Source organism: Herpailurus yagouaroundi, unplaced genomic scaffold (genome assembly GCF_014898765.1).
Source record: "Herpailurus yagouaroundi ecotype Mexico unplaced genomic scaffold, PumYag 100, whole genome shotgun sequence".
In the NCBI taxonomy this organism is placed as follows: domain Eukaryota; kingdom Metazoa; phylum Chordata; class Mammalia; order Carnivora; family Felidae; genus Herpailurus; species Herpailurus yagouaroundi.
In genome coordinates this window covers 11,929,274-11,952,790 of record NW_024412391.1, presented here as the reverse complement: position 1 = coordinate 11,952,790, position 23,517 = coordinate 11,929,274, and the positions used below count along the sequence as shown (strand labels likewise).

Genomic DNA, 23,517 nt, shown 5'->3' with positions numbered 1-23,517 from the left:
GAAAGAGCCCAAATGTCCATTGATGGATGAATGGATAAAGAAGATGTGGTGTGTGTGTTGTATATAACACACACACACACACACACACACACACACACACACACATATATATATGTTATATATAACACACACACACACATACATATATATATATAACACACACATACACACAATGGAGTATTACTCAGCAATCAAAAAGAATGAAATCTTGTCATTTGCAACTATGTGGATGGAATTAGAGGGTATTATGCTAAGCGAAATTAGTCAGAGAAAGATAAATATCATATGACTTCACTCATATGAGGACTTTAAGATACAAAACAGATGAACATAAGGGAAGGGAAGCAAAAAAATAAATAAAACAGGGAGGGGGACAAACATAAGAGACTCTTAAATGTGGAGAACAAACAGAGGGTTATTGGAGGGGTTGTGGGAGGGGGGGATGGGCTAAATGGGTAAGGGGCATTAAGGAATCTACTCCTGAAATCACTCTTGCACTATATGCTAACTTGGATGAAAATTTAAAAAATAAATAAAAATTAAAAAAATATTATGAACAACTCAGTACCCACAAATTGGATAACCTATATGAAATAGACCAATTCTCTGAAAGAGACCAATGACCAATTCTGCCAAAATTCACAAGAAGAAATAGACTAGCCGAATAGGCCTATATCCATTAAAGAAAAGGAATCAATAAATAAGTTGCCAAAAGAGAAATCACTAAGACCAGATTAGACTGATGAATTCTAGAAAAATTTCAAGGAAATCTCTATAATTGCTAACAAAAGATAGAAGCAGAGAGAATATTTCCTAACAGTGTATGGAATGAAAAATGGTACCACCACTTTGTAAGACAGTTTGGCAGTTTCTTACACAACTAAACATACTCTTACCATACAATCACACTCCCTGGTATTCACCGGAAGAATTGAAACTTATGTCCACACAAAAACTACTGCAGATGTTAATAGCAGTTTCATAAGTGCCAAAAATTGAAAGAAACCAAGATGTCCTTTAGTAGTTGAATGGTAAATAAACTATGGTACATCCAGCCAATGAATTACTTAGCACTAAAAGGAAATGAGCTATCAAGCGATGAAAAGACATGGAAGAACCTTAAATATTTATATTGCTTTTCATTTATAAAAATAAATGAAGGTGTCCATTTTCATCCATTACAGGATAGCTGGTAATGCATTAACCCACTCTCTATAAACTAAAGCCAGACCATCTATATGAAATAATTGATTTCAGGCAAAATATGGTGAATAGCACAGGACTGAAACGCTTATGAGAAGGAATATATAGGATAAACCCTACATTCACTCCAACTTTCTCCCTTAGAGTCATTTTCTAAACTGTAGTTCAGAGAAGTGGAACCCAACAGTCTTACTGACCAGACTAAATAGAGATCAGAGTTTGAACCTGCTGTAATAGCTGAAATTTGGAGGCAGGGTACTGAAAAAGAAGAAACCACAGAAAAATAGCCCCCAAAATCTATGTAGAAGTTCTCCTCAGGTCTTTGACCATATCCGAAAATGATTATGTAAAAGCAAAAGTATGGTAAGCAAAGTAGGAAAGAGTCCTGGGAAGACTCTTCCCAGGAGTTTCAACTCAACCAGAGTACAGAAACCTTAGTGAGCATCCCCAGCATCGAATTGGAACCCCAGAAAAACTATGCCCTGTGAATAAAGACCATGCATAGGAGCAAGGGCTACATCCTAGGACTAAAGACAAAACTGGGATAGAACATTCTAACAAAGATTGAAATAGAACCCCAACAAGATAATCTGCTAGTAATATAAATTCTTCCAAAAGAAAACTATTCTTTAGAAGATAACAATAGTCCAGCCTTCTATAATGTATCAACACCATGTCTAACATGTAATTAAAAATTAGGCGACATTAAAAAAGAAAGGAAAAGTGACCAATAGTCAAGTGAGAAAACAGACAACAGAAGCAGACCCAGAGATAATCCAGTAAATGGAGTTAACAGAAAAGACCTCAAAATGATCATTTAAAAATTATACAGAAAAAGGTAAACAAAACAATGAAAACATGGAGCATTTCAACACAGAATTAGGCTTTATTTTAAGAAATAAATTGACATTCTAGGGGCGCCTGGGTGGCTCAGTTTGTAAGCATCCTACTTCAGCTCAGGTCATGATCTCACAGTCTGTGAGTTTGAGCCCTGCATTGGGCTCTGTGCTGACAGCTCAGAGCCTGGAGCCTGCTTCGGATTCTGTGTCTCCCTCTCTCTGACCCTCCCCTGTTCATGCTCTGTCTCTCTGTCTCAAAAATAAATAAACATTTAAGAAATTAAAAAAAAAGAAATTGGCATTCTATAACTGCAAAATATATCTGAAATTAATAATTTATTACATGGATTTAACTGCAGACTAGATACAGCAGAAGACCAAATCAGTTTTAAGACCTATTCAGGATGTATCTTATACAAATAAACAAATTTTACAGAGAAAAGGAAAGAAAACACCAGAATAGAGGGTAAGAGAGATTTGGGATATACAGTCTCTTAAGTTTTAACATGTGTAACTGAGTTCCAGAAGGAGAAGAGAATTAGACATGCAATGTTTAAAGAAAGCTGCCAAAAGGAAGCTCAGCAGAGCTGAGGATAAATATGAGGAAAATCAAACTCAAATGCTTCATCGTCAAACTGGTAAAAACCAAAGATAAAGGAAACATTGTGACAGCAGCCAGAGGGTGGGGAAAAGCCACATTTCCTTCCAGTGAAAACTATGAGAATTAGATTTAATCTCTTTACAGAAACTATTGAAGCCAGAAGAAAATGGAATTGCAGTTTTAAAGAAGGAAAACGGACAACTTAGAATTCTAGGTCCATCAAAAACAAACAAACAACCCTTTAAAAATTGAGGCTTCTATGAAAGGAGGGCTAAATGCTTTTGAGTGTCTACTGTGACCCCATCCTCTCTGGCAAACGTGACCCAGACTGTATTGTCTTTGACTCCCCATGCCCATGGAGCTGGGCTTCTGGAGATGGCACTGATACTACTGACTCAGGCAGAAGGGCTTGATCAAATGAAACAAAAGACACACTGAATCTGGGGCTTCATCCTGACATCATTAAATTGTTCTGTACTCATGAGGCTTAAGATAAGAATGATCTAAGGACGCCTGGGTGACTCTGTCAGTGAAGTGTCTGACTGTAGGTTTCAGCTCAGGTTATGATCTTGCATTTCATGAGATCGAGCCCCACACTGGGTTCTACACTGACAGTACACAGCCTGCTTGGGATTCTGTCTCTCCTTTTTTCTCTGCCCCTCTCCCACTAGTACATGCAGGCTCTATCTCAAAATAAGCATTTTAAAAAATAAGAATGATCTGCCTATCACCACCAAATAAGTTATATTTCACTTGTATCCCAGAAGAGCGAATACCCTTTCTGCATATAAAACGGATTTGCTTAAGTAATTTTTTCCATAATAAAGATCTTCTGTACCATGGCTGAATTCTTTACTTTTAGAAACATGTTATAAACTCTTAGTTTGTGATTTCTCTTTCAAATAAATTATAAACAAAGAAACAGTCATCACTCTACCAAACATTGACCATCTTCGCCCCCACCTCCAAGCCTGGTAAGAGCCTCTATTCTCCACATTCTTAGGTGAACCAAACCCTGATGCGGCAGGATTTCCAGATCAGCCTCTGCTGATTGTTCTTTCTCCTATGAACAAAGGCTGTGTGGAGAGAACTGCTCATGGCAGAGTCCTGGGTATGGACAAAAGAGGCTCTGGGCCCGAATCTGCTAGAGAGATACGAGGAGAGTACGATTTTGTTTAAAGAAACAAAAGATGGCAAATCCAGCTGACAGAATGATGTACTCCCTCCACGGAGGCAACCATGGTTCTGAAGATGACTGTGCTGACGGTGGCAGGGCCACATGATGGTAGGAGCCTGGGTCATTGAGTCACCTCGCTAAGGGCACTTGGATTGAACTACGGCAAGTTTCTGCTGAAAATACATGAAACGTTAAGACGTCAACAGTTCTCCTTGATGTCTCCCGAGTTCTTATCGGTGAAGTAGCACCTCTGGCGAGGCCCTTCACTTCTCTGGCCCAGCTTGTCTGCACTGACCAAACCCAGGCTCAAGCAAGCCTACAGGGAAGGGAGATCCTTGTAACCTTGATAAGTAGGATCTGCCTTCAAGGCTGCAGAAGGAGACTAACTCAGAAGGAGGCTAAGCCCAGAATGTGGGCATGTCTCACCATTGTGCTCTGACACACCTGCATGCAGAGAATGTAGGTTATGGCACGAAGCTACTTTAATCCTCTAGGTTTTGCGTAGTGTCAGGAGAGGCAAAAATTCATGAGCTAGTCTCTTCTGGCTGCAATCAGCACAATAGAAATACGCTTTCTGTGTGTGCAGCAGTGAACAAAGAGTGTACTTTGTTTTATTAGGGCGTAGTGTTTTATTCAACCGGGCCTCACTTGCCCTCCCTACCAGTAGTCTGGCCTAGGTTGCCAGGCACTAGTTTGTTTTATTTATTTTTTTAATTTTTTTTTTCAACGTTTATTTATTTTTGGGACAGAGAGAGACAGAGCATGAACGGGGGAGGGGCAGACAGAGGGGGAGACACAGAATCGGAAACAGGCTCCAGGCTCTGAGCCATCAGCCCAGAGCCCGACGCGGGGCTCGAACTCACGGACCGCGAGATCGTGACCTGGCTGAAGTCGGACGCTTAACCGACTGCGCCACCAGGCGCCCCTAGTTTGTTTTAGAAATAGAACACTCCAGGGGCACCTAGGAGATTCCGTCAGTAGACTGTCCAACTCTTGATTTCAGCTCAGGTCATGACCCCAGGCTCGTGGGACCAAGCCCCGTGTAGAACTCCACACTGGGCGTGGAGCCTGCTAAAGATTCTCTTTCTCCCATCTGCCCCTCTCCCCCACTCACACTCTCCAAAAAAATAAAAAATAAAAAATAAAAAGAAATACAACAGTCCACAGGGTTCCAAGCAGATAGTTGTGGTCCACCGGATACTAATAGCCAGCAACCAAGCTTCAGTGCCTTTGGAGTCATGCAGGGCCTTTGGACTGCCACAGAAATATCTTTCCATTCTGGTCCTAGAGCAGGGCTCTGGTTGTAGTATCTGGCTACTCGAGACAAAGTTCTTTGGGTTTCCCTTCAGTATATGCTGCTATGATTTTTTACTTTTTGATAAGAAGCCAACATACTTTAAGGAGGAATAAAGAGATAGCCAAATGCTCTTCTGTCTTGGTTAAAGAATATCGTTATGTCAGTGAAAAGACTAAAATGAGCTTATACAAGTCTATGGATCTCGCAGGTCACCTCTTATAAAGGCCAGTCCTCTGAAGGCACAAACTCTGTGTTTGGCAACACTTCAGAGAAATGTGAATGGGTTGACCTCTTCACTTGAGGACACCTTTGAAAAAACAATCAAAAAGAAACCCCGAACTGTCATGTTACTGGGTGATAATGGCTCATCTTAATTTAAGAACTGACATGATCAGTCAAAGAGGGATTGAAACCCTTCCAGTCCCAACTAACTAATGCTAAAGGCATCCCAGAAGAAAATGTAGAACAACTTCAGAGGGAAATAATGGATGGCTTGGATGAAAACACTCATCAATAACAAAACCTAAGCCTGCTTTCCAAGAAGATAAGGAACAAAAAGTGTGGGGACTCAAAGGCAAAACAAACAAACAAAAACAAAAACCTTGAAAGTATTACCCATGAACGACACAGGCTGTAAATGAGAAAGGAGCCCATAAACTCTCTCACTGAAACTGTGCTGAGAATGAGGTTTACCTGCTCTCTTTAGAGATAATCACCCAGATGATAACAGTTCCCCTTTCAAGGAAAAGAGGACAGTTACTCCATAGGGACCCAGACTCACATGCAGGTGTAATTCAGAGGTCAATGCAGCTGCCCCTGAACAGCCACACCCACTGCAAGACATTGGGGTTTTTTGTCTCCTCAAAAGTAATTTAGATTTCAAGTACACAATACATAGTTATTAACTCTAATCAGGCTGTACAGTAGGTCTCCAGATTCATCTTCTAAATTAAAAGACTGTATCTTTTGATCAAATATCTCCCCTTTTCCCCTCAACCAGCCTCTGATAAACTCAACTATATTCTACATTATTGTATGTTTGATTTTTTTTTAGAGTCCATATGTGAGTGACATCATTCGGTACTTGTCTGTGTCTGGTTTATTTCACTTAGTATAATGTTCTCCAGTTTCATCCACATTGTTGCAAATAGCAGGATTTCTTTCTCATGGCTGTGTGATATCCCAATATATATATAAGGGTATATAATATATATTGTCTGCACTGACCAAACACAGGCTCAAGCAAGCCTACAGGGAAGGGAGATCCCTGTGTGTGTGTGTGTGTGTGTGTGTGTGTGTGTATGTATGTATATATATACATACACATATATATACATATAATCATGTTTGTATATATATATATATATACAAATGTGATTTATATATATACACACATAATCACGTATGTGTGTATATATATACACATACACATATATATACATATAATCATGTTTTCTTCATTCATCTGTCTATTTGCTTAAGAGAATAGATCTCAAGTGTTATCACCACAAAAAAATAAGTGAAGTGATGGATATCTTAATTAACCTGATTGTGGTAATCATCAGTGTGTATGTATACTAAATTATCATGTTGTACACTTTAAATATGTGCAATTTTTATTTGTCAATCGTAGTAAAACTGGGGAAAAAACATTAAAAAAGCAATTTAGATTTACCTCTGTTGAACACTTTCACTGTTGCTATTTGATTTTTGTTTGTTCTTATTGATGTTTGATAGAATTATAACTCCTCAAAGCATTTTTAAATATAGATGGGTTTTGGGGCACCTACATGGCTCAGGTGGTTAAGCATCCAATTCTTGATTTCAGCTCAGGTCATGATCTCGCAGATTCATGAGTTCGAGCCCCGCATGGGCTCTGTGCTGACAGAGTGGAGCCTGCTTCAGATTCTCCCTCTTTCTCTGCCCCTCCCCTGCTCGCAGTCTCTCTCTCTCTCTCTCTCTCTCAAAATGAATAAATAATCTTTAAACAGAATTAATATAGATGGGTTTAATTTCATTATGATACATTAGTTCCATTTCATTGTGTCCCCTACAATGAAAGGATATAAATACTGCATTTTTTACTATTACTTAAACCATCACTGACATTTTAACAAAACCAGGCAGGATATTTGGTAAAAAAGAAAAGACTATTTCGATATACTATTAGAAATCTGTAAAAGTAGCTTCTTAATAGTTACCTCAATAAACTTTTATTGGTATTATCAGTTTTAACAAATTGAAAAACCCAAACAACAGGCATCACAGTTAAACCTATCAGTATTTTTACCAGTTAAAGTTCTAAATTCACAGACGAAGGGACTTGTGAGTTACAACCATTTGTTTCTTACTTTGTAATTTTCTGAAATGTTGCCATTTCAGATTTGTTCATGTATTCTTCAATACTTAAATGTCCTTAGATTTTATTCAGTCAAAACTTTTCCCTTTAAAAAACAAGGGGCAGACACCCAGTTCTAGAACATCAGCCCCAGAAGCCCCTCCATCTACTCCCCCCGCCCCGTGAGAATACCATAACTGCTAAAACTTCAAAACAACAACAAAACCCTCCTGTAAAGTCTCGAGAAACCGTCGTGAGGACACACAACAGATGGAGAAACATTCACTCAAGAAAAGTTACTAAAATCTGACTTGAGCCATAGCTACTGCTCCCTTCCCAGCAGTTCAGCAAGAGGGAAGCTCCCCCCTCCCAGAGCAGGTGGCCAAGGACACGGGAGTCACCCTCCGGCCCCCAGCTCCCAGCCAAGGGCTGCGGTGTCTCCCCGGGAGGGGCAGGCTGCTGGCGTTGCTCACGTCCCTACCTCCGTGCTGCCGGGACTCGGTTCCCGGCGGGCCCCGCCGAGAAGTCAGGGCCTCCCTCCCTCCGTCCAGCCCAGAGGGCACAGGCTCGTCCCCAGAGCCAGCAGGCCAAGAAAGCCGGAGCCCTGGTCACCTTTGCCCGAGCGTGTTCACGGGGCGGGGAGGGAAGCGAGCTGAAAAGACCAGAGGGACTGCCCCAGGGCATCGCCCCGCCAGCAGAGGGGTCACCAGAGGGAGCCGCCACCGCCTCCGATAATTCGCCCCGGGAGGAGGGGCATGCCCTGAGAACCGGGAGCTCTGAGGGTCTCCCCAAGCCAGCTGGTGTGTGGGGAGCAGTGCGGGAAAGTTCGCGCCCGGGCGAGGGTGCAGTCACAGCCTGGAGGTTGGGGTGGTAAGCGAAGAAGAGGCTGAGCTTGACGGGAGCAACAGGCTCGGCCAGACGCGCTGTGCCGCTAGGGGGAGCCCGCGAAACGGCCGCTAGGAGGAGCCTCCAGGGTGTAAAAAAAATTACGTTTCCAGTTAAGAATGGCAAACTGGGTACGTTTAATTTGTTTAAGTTTATTTTTGCGAGAGAGACCAGGGGGGGGGGGCGCCCCCCCGGTAAGGGCAGAGAGAGAGGGGAAGACAGAGGATCCCAGGCGAGCTTTGCATTGACAGCGCAGAGCCCAAGGTGGGCTCGAAACCACCAAGTGAGATCATGACCCGAGCTGAAGTTGACGCTTTACCCACGGAGCCACCAAGGGGTCCCTGGGCACATTTAATTTCGTTCCTTCTCAAAAAACCCACAAAAGTCATTTCTGGTTTGTTTGTTTGTTTGTTTTTCCCACCACTTTTGTTTCTGAAGACAAAGCTGCAAGGCTGAGAAGAGGAAAGGAGACATCTGGGAAGCTGTAAAATAGACCAGTTTTAAACTCTCAGAAATAACAGGAAGGCCAGATGGAATGGAATAAAGCTTTCAAAATTATACAGGCAAATTTTTTTCGCCTAAAATTCTGTACTCGATCGACCTTTGATTGATCAAGTTTAAGGGCAGGATAAACACTAAATGGATAAAAGCCTTTGATACCCGCAATAAGAACTCCAGCACAGGACAGGGGCGGAGGGAATCCCTGGGGTGGTGGGGAGGGTCCTTCAGGAGGACTGCTGGGTGCCGGGTGTCAAGACCCAGCCCGGAGCAGAAGTGGGTTCAAGGGCGCTGGGGGAGCTTTTCTCAGGAAGAGGTCAAGCACCACTCATACACATTTCTTGAAAAAAGATTTAAGTTTTGAGGGTTGCATCTGTATTAAGTACATAGAAATCCAAGCAAACACAGAACTAAGACAATTATCTCCAGAGAAGACTAACAGACCCGGAAAGGGGGGCGGGGGGAAGGGAATCACAATTTTCTACACGACTCCACTGCTGTGTGTGGTATTTACATAGTTACAAGAGTGCAGACGCTGGATATTGATTTAAGCAAAATCTTAATATAACCAGTTTGGAAGGAGGAGGAAGATAAGACTCATGCTTGTGGACAGGGAATCAGGGAGAAGAAAGCTGAGAGTCAGGAGATGATGCCTGAAACTGAGACACCAGAGAGCACGGAGGCAAGCAGGTTATTTTGAGAACTGGGGTAAACACCTGAAGAATCCGCTTACCCAGGTGAAAGTGCTTGGCTCTGGAGAAGAAGGGAGAATGCGGTCGCTGCTTTTCACAACGAACTTTGAAGCTCTGTTTGGCTCTCTCCCAACTATGTGCATTGGAACCTGTACTGAATGCATAAATATATGTTTCTCTCCCTCTTCCACTACATCCCCTTACTCACCGGTGTTTAATTTTCAGAGTAACTACTTTATATTCGTACCGAAAAGTTCCTTTTGTCTCTGCCTTGAAGGCATTACCAAGAAGGTTACTCTCAGTATTTAGAAATTCTGCTTTTAAATAGTAACAGCTGCGGGGGCGCCTGGGCGGTTGGTCCAGCGGCCGACTCTGACTTCAGCTCAGGTCATCAAGGCACACTTTTCGAGACTGAGCCCGAGGTGGGGCTGTCAGCCTGCGTGGGATTCTCCCTCTGCCCCTCCCCTAGTAACAGCTGCCATCATGACCTGCCCAGCACTTCCACACTCTCTCTGGGTTCCCACAACAGCCACGCTTCCATTTCCCGGGTGAGAAACTCACGCTCAGCTTGGTTAAATAATTTGCTCCTCTGTAGCTGGGAGCCCTGACCCCAAAGCCTCGTCAGACCTCATCTTTCTAGGGTTTGAGTTTAAAGGAACTCCAAAGGGGAAAACATGTGGCAGTTCAAAGAACTCCTGGGGAGTAGGGGGGGGGGGGGGGGGGGGGGGGGAAGGACCGGGAGGGAAGAGGAACCCGAAGAAACCCGCCAGGCCAGGCGTTCTGCAGTATTACTAGGGCAGCTTCTACTGACTTAACCAAGCCTGGCTCCAAATTGGAGTTCCCAGCTGGTCATGTGGGCAAAGGAAGCAATTTTTAAACTCTGGCCGGGAGCCCCTGTGGTTACAAAATAAAAGCTTGGTTCTGCTCTTATTCTGAAGGAAGAGATGTTCCCGCTGCTCCAGCACCGGCCCAAACACCCCCCCGGTGAGGACGCTAAGCCCACAAGGTTTTGTGGCCAGAGAAGCGCAGATTCCTGAAAAGGAGGGGACAGAAGGCCTGAGTGCTTCCCAGTGGGGGGTGGGGGTGGGGGGGACCCGGTCCGGGATCTTAGACCAGATGATCTTAAAGGCCCCTTCTGAGTAAAACTGGAGGTCGTGTTTACTCGGAGTCTAAATCACTGGGAGCTTTGAGAGTGTCCTGGGCAGTTCCCTTTCCGGAGCTGTCGTGTGACAGCGTCAGGACCCTTACCTGGCTCCTTGGGTCAACTGGTCGGGCGGCTCGGGCGTGGGTAAAGTACGCGACCTGGTGAACAACAACAACGTTGTTTACGTTCCCTTTTTCTGAAAAGTCACGAGCCACCGGCAAGTGAGGAAATGAAAGTGAAATCAGCTGATGTGACACCAGTCGGCGGCATCAGTGCCCTGACCTTCAGCGAGCTGTTTACTTGGGCACAACTGCAAGCGCGAGCGGGTGGGAAGCCCGGGCCGGCCTCCGGCCGCCCTTCCCCTCGCCACCGGCCTCGGCTCCGTCTCCGGAGCCTGGCGTTAGGAAGCCAGCGAGAAAGGAGACTCCGCCAAACCTGACTCCCTGCCCGTCCTCTTTACGAGCGCCTGTGCGTTCTGCCTCTTCTTGTTCGTAAGTACCCACCCTGCGTGGAGCGCAGCTGGCCTGCGTCTGGGCTCAGCGTGGGCTCCGGCCTTTCGCGTCCTAGCGGGGCCACGCCGCCGGGCCATGTCCGCACACCCGCCCCCCCCCCCAGCCCCCCAGTGACCTCGGGTGCCGCTCTGCCCTCCTTCCCTCGGCTCCCGCCACCATCATCCTGGGGGGCTGCGGCCCCCAAAGATGGTGAGGGGACTGCCAGCGCACCCGGTTAGAAACACATGGCGATGGGGACGCCTGGGTGGCTCGGTGGGTTAAGTGTCCCACTTCGGCTCAGGTCATGATCTCACAGTTCGTGGGTTCCAGCCCCGGGTCGGGCTCAGTGCTGACAGCTCGGAGCCTGGAGCCTGCTTCGGATTCTGTGCCTCCTTCCCTCTCTGCCCCTCCCCTGCTTGCTCTCTCTCTCAAAAATAAATAAACATTAAAAAAAAATAATTAAAAGGAACACACAGGGATAACCTGGCGACAGGGTGTTGCAAGGTCTGTGCAAATAGATGTTTATGGCCCGCGGGGCGGGTTGCTCATCAGAAACGGGCAGCCAGACAGAAGCAGGTCACTGACTCGAAGTGGCTCGACTATTACTATTCCGAGTTACAGAAACACCCTGAGTGCTTAAAACATACACCGCGAGTTGAGATTGTCAGAAAGACCCGTGTTCTTGACTCAGAATTGAACACGGTCTAACATATTCAGAGCCTATGTCATTAGACTACAGTGCTTCTCATGCCCGCCAGTGCTGATCTTAAAATATTTTCTTAGGGGCGCCTGGGTGGCGCAGTCGGTTAAGCGTCCGACTTCAGCCAGGTCACGATCTCGCGGTCCGTGAGTTCGAGCCCCGCGTCAGGCTCTGGGCTGACGGCTCAGAGCCTGGAGCCTGTTTCCGATTCTGTGTCTCCCTCTCTCTCTGCCCCTCCCCCGTTCATGCTCTCTCTCTGTCCCAAAAATAAATAAATGTTGAAAAAAAAATTAAAAAAAAATATTTTCTTAAATACGGACTGTTTCCTTAATAACTTCCGTTATACTTCTTCACCTGTAAAATCAAAGGTTCCTTTGGGAAAGAAACACACACACACACACACTATGTGATTCCTTCTTTCCTTCTCGACTCCTGACAACTAATGTGCATTTCTCAGTATCTTCTTCCTACACCCCAACCCTGGCCAAGCCCCAGACCTAAGAATCTGTTCATAAGACATCCCTTTCGATTCTGCACGTAATCCCCTTTCTCAGGTTCTCGCCAGCCGACTCCTGCCTTACCTTAGCTGATCATGAAGTCCGTTTGTGTTTGTTTTCTGCATTTCACTTTTACATAAATGCAACACATAATTCTGGAAATGTTTTTCATGCAAAAAGAGAACAGTTGTTCACAATGCCACCACCCAGAGACAGATGCATTAACATTTTAGAATGTTCCCTTAGTCTCCTTCCTGCAGTCATACTCTATTAATGTGATTTTAGACTGGCTTTTCTAAAGTCTGCAGTCTCACCACTTTGGTGCGTCACAGTTTAATTCCAATGGTGGGCATTCAAGCTGCTTCCCGTTTTTTGCAAGATGCGGTGATGAACATTCCTGTGTATAAACCATTGATTGCATTTCTGATTGCTGTCTTGGGGTAAACCCCTAAGTGGAATTACCAGGCCAAAAAGATAGGACTATCTTTTAGTTTTAAGGGCTTCCATGCATATTGCCAAATCGCCTCCTGGAAAGTTTGCGCAAATGTTTACGGGTCACTTGGGCCACTGTCACCGTCACCGTATGACAAGGCTAGCCTTGCCATGGGCTAGGTACCATCCAAAGTTCTTAGCCGCAGTTTTGATACGGAAACTCACAGGATATTTGACTTGGCTTTTCTTTGCTTGTGCTACAAAGGCATAGACGTTTTTTCTCATGTTAGTTAATGAGATATAGTGATTTATATAATAAGAATATATATTTGGACTTTGTTGCCCTTGCTGGCACAGAGCTCCTAAAACCCTTGGAACACTTAGGAATAAGTGTGAATAGCGATAAAGGTGTCTTCTTTATTCATTAACAAGCTCCGTCCAGCCACGTCTGGGTTTACGCTAATGAGCTGACTTTTGGAAAGTCCCTATAGACGGGGTTTGTTTGTGGGAGAAAGAGCCTTGTGATTAGAGGGTCTTGTGATTAGAGGGTCGGAACTTTTAGCCCCACCCCCACAACCTCCAGGGAGGCAGACTGGCTGGAGATTCAGTCACCAACACCCAGGGATTCATTTCGCCAGTCGGGCCCCGGGTGCCTAAGCCTTGGTCAGGAGCCGGGAAGGAGGAAGGGGAGACGGCTTTGGGGACTGAACCCTTAGCCCCAGGATCTGACACTCTCTTCCTGTAGATAATGTCAGAATTGGCTTAAATAGTAGGACACCCGCTGGTGTCACGGAGAACTGCTTGGTGGAGGAAAACGCCCACACATTTGGTAGAAAGTATGACAGCCACACTTACCTACTTGGCAGTCCTTTCCTGAAATCTCTTTGTTCCTTGTCCGTTTTGACGGACGGTTAATGTTTTTCTTACTCGTTTGTACGAATATGTGATATATTGGTAATATTAATCATTTCATATCTGTTGCAGATGCTTTCCACACTCGTTGGCTTTTACTTTTTTTAGTTTGTTTTTGTTGTACGGAAATGTGCCTTTCTTTTAAATAGTTAAATCTGCACTTCTTTGTGTGTGTAATGTCAATTTGCTTTTAAGCTCAAAGTGTTCCTTCTCATTCGTAATCGAATCTGGACTTGTGTTTAGATCTTTTTTCCCCTCTGTTGATGGCATTTCACTCTTGGATCCATGTGACGTTCACTTTGGTGTGTGGGGTGGACATGAGGACTTAAACTAGTTTTGCTTTCAGGAAGCTAATCGACGGCTTCCGCACCCGTTCGTGAAAAATCTTCCAGCGAACTCTAATGCTTTGGTCACGTATTAACCCCGCATGTGTGGCTTTTCTGAGACACTCCACTCTTGAGCTGTCCATCCTGGTAGCCCTGGGGGGGGGGGGGTACCGTTCTGGGGGCTGGGGCCCAATCTCGCCCCCGTCATCTCTAGGAATCTACCCGGGAGCTGGGTACCGCAACTACTTCAGTGACTCTAGCCTGCCACGGGCCTCAAAATGGTGCGCCCGAAAGTGACTTCGCAAGCATTAACAAGCGTCTGCAAATGTCATCTTCCGGCACGTGGGCCGTATGTTCTCATTAGCAACTGAGATCTTCAGAGCTGTACTCGGTGCCCCTGCGTCACGCCACCTCAGCGTTCTCAGCCCTGTCAAAGGACAAAACGGAAACAATTGACTGATGAGCTTACCCTTCCTTTATCTGAGGGAAGACAAGCCGTGGATTGGGGGAGTACAGCGCCTCCCAAGCATGGAGCAGTCTGGCAGGATTTGGGGCAAGAGCCAGTTGTGTAGAGAAGCAGCGACATGGGAAAGAATGGGCACGATTGGCCGGGACGTCGGGGTTTCCTTAGAAGGTGGGCAGGTCCTGTTTTCTAGGGTAAGGTTGTGCTGGGGGGGGGGGGGGGTTCCCTGACAGGTGTTTCACATGACTTAGGCTTAGAACTGTGACACGGGCTGGGCCACCAGGGCTGCCTCCATTTTGTGGTCCCAGTACAGGAATTCACTTTGTCAGCCCAAACCTGGACTTCAACAGACTTTGGGGGGTGAGCCCTGGGTCCCCCGCGCTTTTGTGGAGAGGTACCCTCTGTCCGCTGAGCAGCAGTGGGGCGGTGGGGGTACCGATGGCCAAGTCCCCGGGCAGAGCAGAGAGCGGCAGGAACCGCAGCCTCGGCCCCCTCCTCAGGCAGCCGGACAACCGGGAGGCAGAGGCCACAGCTGACGCCAGCAGGGTGATGAGGCAAAGACTCGTCAGAGTGACCGAAGACTGGCTTTCTGAGGTTCCCGAAACTGGCCTTGAAGGGTAGAGGGGGAGGGCCCCTAGCGTCTGCTACTCAACTTAGCTGCCATCTGCTTTCTTTGAGTTAATCTGCATGTGTTTTGAAGCCCTTTCTGATGTATTACAAGCTTGCTGGGGAAGAAGCCTCTCTCAAAGGCCTCTTGCAAAACTGAAGGTCCGAGTCTTTGGGTCTATCATTCTTTCCCTCCCCTTCTTCCAACGGTTGCGTACCAGCCACGTCCAAGTAGGCCTCGGTGCTTGCCGAGGGCCCAGCCGGCAGGACGGGTGTGAGGTGACCCCTGGCCTCCGCGCGTCTGTCCCGGCTCACAGATCTGTCTGGGCGCCTAGAGCCTCGTGTCTGAGGGAAGAGGGACAGGAGTTAATAGAACACTCAGGTCGAGCGATGAAATCCACACCTCTCACCCTGGCCTACAAGGCCTCCAGGGACCTGGGTCCCCTCCCCTCAGTCACGGGGCTGCAGCCACCCCGGCCCCGGAAATCTGATCCTCTCCCAGGCCGGTGTTTATAACAGCCACACTGTCTCCCTGGAGGGCTCTTGCCCAGGCCCAACTCGGGATGGCTCTGTCACATCCCTCGGGCCTCAAACAAATGTCTCCTCTGCACACAGGCCTTCCCTGACCCACTAATCTAGACTCACGGCTTCCACCACCTTCTCTCCTTTGTTTCATCCTGTTGATTTCCTTCCCAAATCTTTTCAAAACTTGGAACGGTCTTTTTAAAAGTACACCACTGGTGTTTGTGTCCTCAACCGGAAGGCAAGCTCATGAGGCCAGGTTCCTGGTTTGCCCTGAGAGCTACTGACTCCACAGGGCCTACGGCTCAGGGAACTCTCCAAAATGTGCCCTTCGTGGAGTCACAGGATGAAACCCTGGCCTCCTCAGTAGAAGGGGGGCTGTGAATGTCTATCGGGATTGCAGGAGAGGGCTGGGCAGGAGAACCAAGAGTGACAGCCAAAGGCTGTCCTGCCTTCTGGTACTACTTATCCTCAAACTCTGCTCTGGGTCCTTAGCTTCCCATAAGCTAGCTGTGGAGTCCCGCCACTAAAAACCAAGTGAGGAGGGGCGCCTGGGTGGCTCAGTCAGTTGGGCATCTGACTTTGGCTCAGGTCATGATTTCACAGTTTGTAAGTTCGGGCCCCGCATCGGGCTCCGTGCTGACGGCTCGGAGGCTGGGGCCTGCTTCTGTGTCTCCCTCTCTCTCTGCCCCTCCCCCGCTCACGCTCTGTCTCTGTCTCAGAAATGAATAAAATAAACATAAAAAAAATGTTTAAACATTAAACAAACAAAAACACCAAGTAAGGACGGGTCCAAGATGCAGGCGTGTTCTTGTGGTGAAGGATTTTTCTCCCTCTAGATTTTTTATGTTTTGACCCTCGTTCCCAGCTGCATCATCTGCCTGCCGAGGCTAACAAGCAACAAAACAAACGAACAAAGAGCTAGTTGACATTCACGGAACCGCTGAAACGGCCCACGTCCGTGGCTCGGTGTTCGTGGAGGTCTGGAGACGGACGGTTTTGACCCTGCGTGGCGGTCTCGTGGCGTGGTTGTGCTTCTGCTGGTGAAGCTGCTTTTCGTTTCCCTGGCACAGGCAAGCAAACCCAAATGTCACGCGCTGCCTACAAAGCTGCCCTCCGGCCTGGCCGTCCTCAGAGCGCGGGCGACCCCCGGGGGCTGCCTCCGCACCTTTGGGACGCACCACCCCAGGCCGGTTGTGAAAAATAAGAACCTGGGCTCATGCTTCTGCCAAAGGAAACATGACACATTTCCCTTTCTTCTTCCCTTTTTATTTCTGTCAGAGCCGCACCCACACCGCCAGCCACCCTGTCCTGCGTGTGTTCGATGGGGAGGTTTTCGGCAGGGCCGCTGGCTGCTCCGCTCAGACCCTGTTCTGGCTTCATCCGGACGCTTTCTTCCCCCCGCTTTGCTGCTCTCCCCCCCTTGGTGCCGCACCCCCAGCCCCCCTCCCCTCGCTCTTCCCTCACCTCCCTTTTCTCCACAGTCAGGGCTCCAGTCGGCAGAGCGGCCCGGCCCAGCGCACCCGGCCTACGGGGCGGGCGTGGAGACAGTTGCCACACCTCAGTCTCGCCACAGCCCCCGGGGACAGGCCAGCGACAGGGTCCGGACGGGGAGCAGGTGCCAAAGGCCGAGCCGGGTTCTGCTCGAGCTCATGGGCCCTGAGCCCAGGCACTGGGCCCCCGGGTCCTCGCCCTTCCCCACCACCTGTGGCGGCCGCATCAGCGTCCAAGGGCACAAAAGACAGCTCCCTGGGGCGCAGGTCCCCCAGCGGAGCTCGCCAGGTAGACACAGGCACCGTCTGTCTCCTCTAGGGCCGCACCGCGGCCGGGCTCCCTTCCCCGAGTTCCAGTTTCTTCTCCATGACAATAATGACTGACACAGGACTTACTAGGTCACGTTCCACGTGCTGTACATAAGCTACAAGATAAATTCTATTGTAGCCATTTTACAGATGGGAATGTTAGGCGCTGGGCTGTTAAGTCAATGGTAGAACTGGGATTGGAACCCAAGACACACAGCTGCAGAGTGTATGCCCAGAACTCTCATTCCACATGGTCTCCACCGCACGAAGAGCCAATAACGACAACAGCGTCCGCCAGGCCTCGGCGGGCACGCGCACAATTCAGTGGAGGCAGATTCTAGATGATCACGACCCACCTGCCTGATGGACTGTCACTGTCCACTGGCCGGGGGGCCTTGGGGAAGCTCCTGACCTTCACCGAGCCTCGGTTTTCCTCCTCTGGAAAATGGGGATGGCAATCGTAAACCTGCTCCCACAGGGTTGTCATAAGAACTTAATAAGATGGTACCTACTAAGTGCTCGGCACAGGGCCTGGCACAGAGTAAATGCCCAAAGAGTTTCTGAAATCTGTTTTTAACTATTAATAAACTCTCAGTCAAACTCGATTTCTCCCTGGACGCCTTCACTGGTCAAAGAGAATTCTCAAAGCAAGTTCTTCCCTCTGTTGTTCCCTAGAGCTGTCTTAAATCACGAGTGAAAAGGAAGGCCGGGAGATGAATTTACAACTAGTAACAACCCCATCAGCTCGCTGTTTTTTCTTTCAAGCTTCTGTTCTGTTCTGACAACAAAATGATACCATCAGTTTCTACCAGGCGGTCCTGGGGGCCCCGGTAGGGACCGCTCGTGGGTGTGCCCTTGACCTCCGCTGTCCCCACATCTCATGTCCGTCGTCGGGGCTCTCGGTGCGCGGCTCTCACAGCTGTAGGCCCACGTGACGCATCTGAGAGACAGGAGAATCCTGTAGAGAGCTCACATTTAGAAACCGGGAAGAAGAGGGAGGGGCCAGAAGGAGGAGGACCAGGACAGGGAAGCAGATGGAAAAAATCGACACAGGGAGGGGTCTGAGCAACTCTATGTGCCGTTGCTGACGCTCACTCAGTCACTCGCGTGTCCTTTAACAGACTTTTACTGAGTGCCTCCCGTGTGGCCCGTAGTCCCAGGTGTGGGGGACGGAACAGTGAAAGATAGGTCTTTGACAGATAAACAGACCAGCTAACCACAGACACATAAAAATGAGCAGCAGATACAAGTCCTTGCCCTCATGGAGGTTACAGTCTACTGGGGACCGGGGTCGGGGGGGACAAGAAATGTTGAGGATGTTAGATGGCACCAGAGCTATGGGGAGAGAGCAGGAAAGGGGCACAGGCAGTGTGAGCTGTGGGGCCGGTGGAGGGGTTGTCACAGGTGGAGATGCTAACCAGGGGTGGCCTCCGTAAGAAAGGGACAGTTGAGCAGAGAGGCCCAAGGGAGGCGTGTAATAACAGAAGAGCATTCCAGGCAGAGAAAATGGCAAGCATGGAAGTCCTGACTTGCCTTAAGTTCTTGGAAAATAAGGAAGAAGCCAGTGTAACCGAAGCTGAGGGAGGGAGTGAGGGGCGAAGATAACAGGAGAGGTCCAAGAGGGGACAGTATCGAGGTGTCCTGTTCCTAAAGGAGCAGGAAGAATACCAGGTCGTCGTTGATGTTGCCGTGCAAAGAGGGCACCCTGGGTAGAAGTCATCCTTGGTGGCACATTCCGGAACATATACACCCCTCCAGGTAGGACATACGATATATTCCCGGTGGAAGAACTCAGAAGTTCCAGTCTAGTCCCCACGCTCCTGGAGGGGGACTCTGAAGGGGACGTTCTTCGTGGCTACTCTGTTCCCCTCCGCGGGGCTCACTCTGAGAGTTCACCAAACACTTAATAAGCGAAGTAGAATTTCCACGGGTGGTGAGTGAGCAGTTGCCTGGCATGAGAGACAGTCGCAGGGGGGCTGTATGTATATATATATATATATATATATATATATATATACACACACACACACACATATATTGTGTGTATATATATACACACACATATATTGTGTGTGTATATATATACAATATATACGTATATAATATATACAATATATACATATAGTGTGTGTGTGTGTATATATATGTGTGTATATATATATATATATATATATATACAATCACGTGGACAGGTATTCTCGCAGATCACAGACAGGTGCCAAGTATACTCGGGAGATGGAGACCAGAGCTACAAACCTGCCTCCGGGAAAGGAAACGAAGGCACTAGGACAGTTCGTAAAGTTCCTTTTGAGTCTGTGACTCAGGAGAGCCATGGCACTTGAGGCGTCTTGAGAAGCAAGTGCCGACGGTAAGGGACGGTGATTCACAAACATCGCCACAGCGTTGTGTCCAGTCTTACAGAGTAATGTCCTAAAGTACGGGCAGCCACGAAAAACATCGTGCAGGAAACACTTCTCGTGACATAGGGACATGCTCACGCCGTAATGATGTTGACAAAGCGGGATGCAAACATATATATTCGCATGAGCCTGACCGTGTGAAACAACATGACGGAAGGAAATGCATTGAGAGTGGTGGTTTCTACAACCCAAAGTTACAGATGAGTTTTGGTCATTCACATACTTTTCCACTTTTCTACAATCATCACGTGTGGCTGTCTTATAAACAGGAAAAAGTTCAGCTAAAAATGGCAGCAGTGACGCAGCAGCCTGCTGGTTCACCCTCTGAAGGAGGCAAGGCTCGTCACGAAAGGGAATTCAAAAGCTCTTGGTGGCGAGAACGAGATTATGCGGATTGTCAAAAGCCACGAAAGCCAGGGTGGGCTCTTAGGACAACAGAGAAGAGTGCCATGGGGTTTTCCAACGGAACGTCCAGAGGCATCCTCTGCGAAATGTTTAGACGAAGAAGCTGCGACCAGCCTCCAGCCTCTCGGTCCCTGAGGTCCTGAAGTCTGTCCGGATGTCTGAGGGGACACGGGGAGCAGCCAGCCCAGCGCCGTGCTGAGTGTGTCTGACACACGAAACACGGCCCCTCGCCTCAGGAAGACCGCTGGCTTGTCAGGACACGCACACAAGATGTACACGCGCGATAACTGAGGGGTACCACAGGGCTTGGCTTTCCTTTTTCTTTAATTTTCTTTCTTTCCTTCCTTCCATCTTTCATTCTTTCTCTCTCTCTCCCCCCTCTTCCTGTCTTCTTTCTTAACAAGAAGTTCCTTCTGTGTGTCAGGCACCGTTCAGGGGATAAGATGGACGGCCAAGTGGATAAAGGGGGCAGGGATCAGTAGGATTTGGAGGCAGGGGGCAGGGCAAGACCTCAGGAGTTTCAGGGAGACTGAGAGAGAGGGCAGATGGGGTTGGGGGCCGCCTGAGCACAGGAGCAGGCGCCCCCTACAGAGAATTAACTGCCAGTACAAGTTCAAAGTTGCCCAGTGGCGCTGAGCCCCAAGCTCCAGGCGGTGGAGCTGAACTCTGTGCCTATAAAGACCGGGGAGAAGAAGGGGAACCAGGGGCGACCACCTTCCCCGTATTTGCGCTCCTGGGCTTCCCAGGTCTGGTTTTATTTTGTTTCCCTCTCTACTGAAACCCTCCCAAAGGGCAGTTGAGAGAAAGGCAGGAAGTCAAAAACAAAGGCCGGTCGCCTGGGAGCCACAGCCAGAGTTGGCTGATACGATGTCCTCAGGCCGCCACGCCTTTTGAACCTGGCTCTGTCTTCAAGTCAAAAATGCTTAAAAATAGCGATTTTTTTGAACCCAAGTGTAACAAGCCTGAAATAGGGGCAAGAAGAGGGAACATCCACGTAAGGCCACCCGCACTCCCAACCAACGGAGGCAAGTCAAAGCTCATCTGCTACGGCACACGCGCACAAACTGGGGTTCCAGCCCTGGAAATTCATCCCGCACCCTGAAACACCTAAACCCACTAAAAACATGGATACAGGTTTTTACAAGTATTTGTGAAATACGAAAACCGTACAGAACACCTGCTGGGGATGTTCTCGCACCGCGGGCTGGGCCAGCTAGAACTTCGGCTATGCTACTCTCACAACGCATGGACCAAAGACACCTTTCCATACCTGCTAAGCCTTGCTGTTGCAAGGGGGGTAGCGGGAGGTCCCAGGGCCTCCGCGGGATGGCCCTTCTCTGCCACCTCGGCGCTTCCCTGCCGAGCTCCCCTAAAGGAGAAGCCAGGGGCAGAGGCCCTTGGTGGACGGTGGCGACAGGAGTTCAAAACCTCACTGCAGGCACAGGTGTATGTTTCTGTTCTGACGGGCACCGGCCTCCCCCCAAGGTGCTGTCCCGGCTCTCGGTCAAAGGAGTTGCTTGCTGGGGCGCCTGGGTGGCTCAGTCAGTTAAGCGGCCGACTTTGGCTCAGGTCACGATCCCGCGGTCCGTGGGTTCGAGCCCCACATCAGGCTCTGTGCTGACCGCTCAGAGCCTGGAGCCTGTTTCAGATTCTTTGTCTCCCTCTCTCTCTGCCCCTCCCCCATTCATGCTCTGTCTCTCTGTCTCAAAAATTAATAAACGTTAAAAAAAAATTAAAAAAAAAAAAAGGAGTTGCTTGCTGATAAATCTTTATTCTCATTGTCTGCACTGACTCAGGTCCTCTGAAGGGAGCCACCTGCTATAGAGTGAATCGCTGTGTCCTTCAAATTTCGTACGTTGAAACCTAACCCTCCAAGGTGATGACAGTAGGAGGTGAGGCCATTGGGAGGTGATGAGGTTGAGAGCAGAGCCCTCATGAATGAAATCAGTGCCTTTGTGAAAGAGGTCCCAGAAAAAAATAAAGATGCCCCAGACAGCTTCCTGTCCCTTCCACCATGTGAGGACACTGGGGAAGGATGTCCCTCGACGAACCAAGAAGGGGGCACACCAGACACCAAATCAGCCAGTCCCTTGATCTTGGACTTCTCAGCCCCCGCCCCCCGAGCTGGGGGAAATAAATGTCTGTGGTTTATAAGCTGCCCAGTCTGTGGTAGTTGGTGCAGCGCCCTCTCCCTCAGCGGGGCCCATCTCCTCTTCCCTCACACTTGTTCTCTTTCTCCCTCGGGGCACTTCCTGTTCTAGCAGAACAGAGATGGGATGTGGTGGGACGCACCTTCCTTCCAGCCAGCGGAGGGAACGAGGGAGTGGCTGCTCCCTTCAGAAGCCGCCCCTCAGGGCTGGACACGTTCCCTGAGCCTCTCCCCGGGGCCACCGCTAGCTGGCTGCAGGAAACCACCTGGCGCCCCAGGCTGGGTGCACGGACAGGATGGCCCTCCGTCCTTTGTCCCCAGAACCTTGTGTCTTGGAAGGCTAGCGGCACTTTGGCACGCAAATGGCTATTTTGTTCGGTAGTCGAAACTTTACAAATACAAAGGTATCGCAGGCAGACTACTGTGGTAGAAGAGCAATTTGGAGAAGTCCTTCTGATTAAAATCATAGTGAAAAGACTGTTCAAATACGATGAGGACGGTGTACGCTATTTTACGGGGACTACAAGTAAGTTTTCTGCGGATCAATTTGGCAATATGCAATAAGATCACTCAAAAGTATTTCTACCTTTGGCTCCACTTTAGATATCTAGCTGAAGGAAAAATCAGATTCCAACCAAGAATCATACAAACATCTTCCTTATCTGTCACTTATAATGGTAAAAATGGAAACAATCTGCCTAATGGCGTGACGGATAAATCTACGACACGAACTATCACACAGCCATTAAAAATGTTTTTGCAGACTATGTAACAGCTTTGAAAAATGTGCATAATATTCAGCGAGAAAATCATTGTGGTCAACAGTGTGACTATTTAAAAACACATCAGCGCATAGGAAAAAAATATTGGTAAGAAATTAACAGTGGTTCTACGTACGTGGTGGGATAAGAGGTTATTTTTTATGTATTTTTTTCTGTTACGTATTATTTTCCAAGATTTCTATGATTCCTGTTCTCGGGAAAAAAATCGGAGACACTTAAAAGGTAGCGAGTGCCACTGTGTGATTTCATGAGCAGGTGGCCTCTTGCCTTCACCAAGTAATGACTCCCAGAGCAGGGCAGGTAAGCTCCCAGAGAAGTCTAGAAGACCTCGTCCCC

At 48.1% G+C, this 23,517-nt stretch overlaps 1 protein-coding gene and 1 long non-coding RNA gene across 6 annotated transcripts in view; one reads left to right on the top strand and one right to left on the bottom strand.

Annotated features, from left to right (window-relative positions):
- Window positions 1-8,647: 8,647 nt before the first annotated feature.
- LOC121028299 (uncharacterized) lies at window positions 8,648-10,885 on the bottom strand. Of its 3 annotated transcripts, XR_005789166.1 has the most exons (3): window positions 10,779-10,870; window positions 9,572-9,684; window positions 8,648-8,822 (listed from the first exon to the last, which is right to left on the bottom strand). It is a non-coding gene; the product is annotated as an uncharacterized LOC121028299 (long non-coding RNA). The 3 variants fall into 3 exon arrangements; XR_005789164.1 differs by lacking the exon at window positions 8,648-8,822 and having other exon boundaries at window positions 9,176-9,684; window positions 10,779-10,885; XR_005789165.1 differs by lacking the exon at window positions 8,648-8,822 and having other exon boundaries at window positions 9,176-9,679; window positions 10,779-10,871.
- The window catches only part of TMEM140 (transmembrane protein 140), a 14,945-nt gene continuing 2,057 nt past the window's right edge, over window positions 10,630-23,517 (top strand). The window contains exons 1-2 of one of the 3 annotated variants that reach the window (XM_040471907.1): window positions 10,630-11,165; window positions 22,047-22,142. In XM_040471907.1, coding sequence (XP_040327841.1) covers window positions 22,130-22,142 — 13 coding nt within the window. In that variant the 5' untranslated portion in view covers window positions 10,630-11,165; window positions 22,047-22,129. Of the gene's footprint in view, window positions 11,166-22,046; window positions 22,143-23,386; window positions 23,482-23,517 lie in introns of those variants that run through there. The other 2 variants (XM_040471909.1, XM_040471910.1) reach the window with 2 other exon arrangements.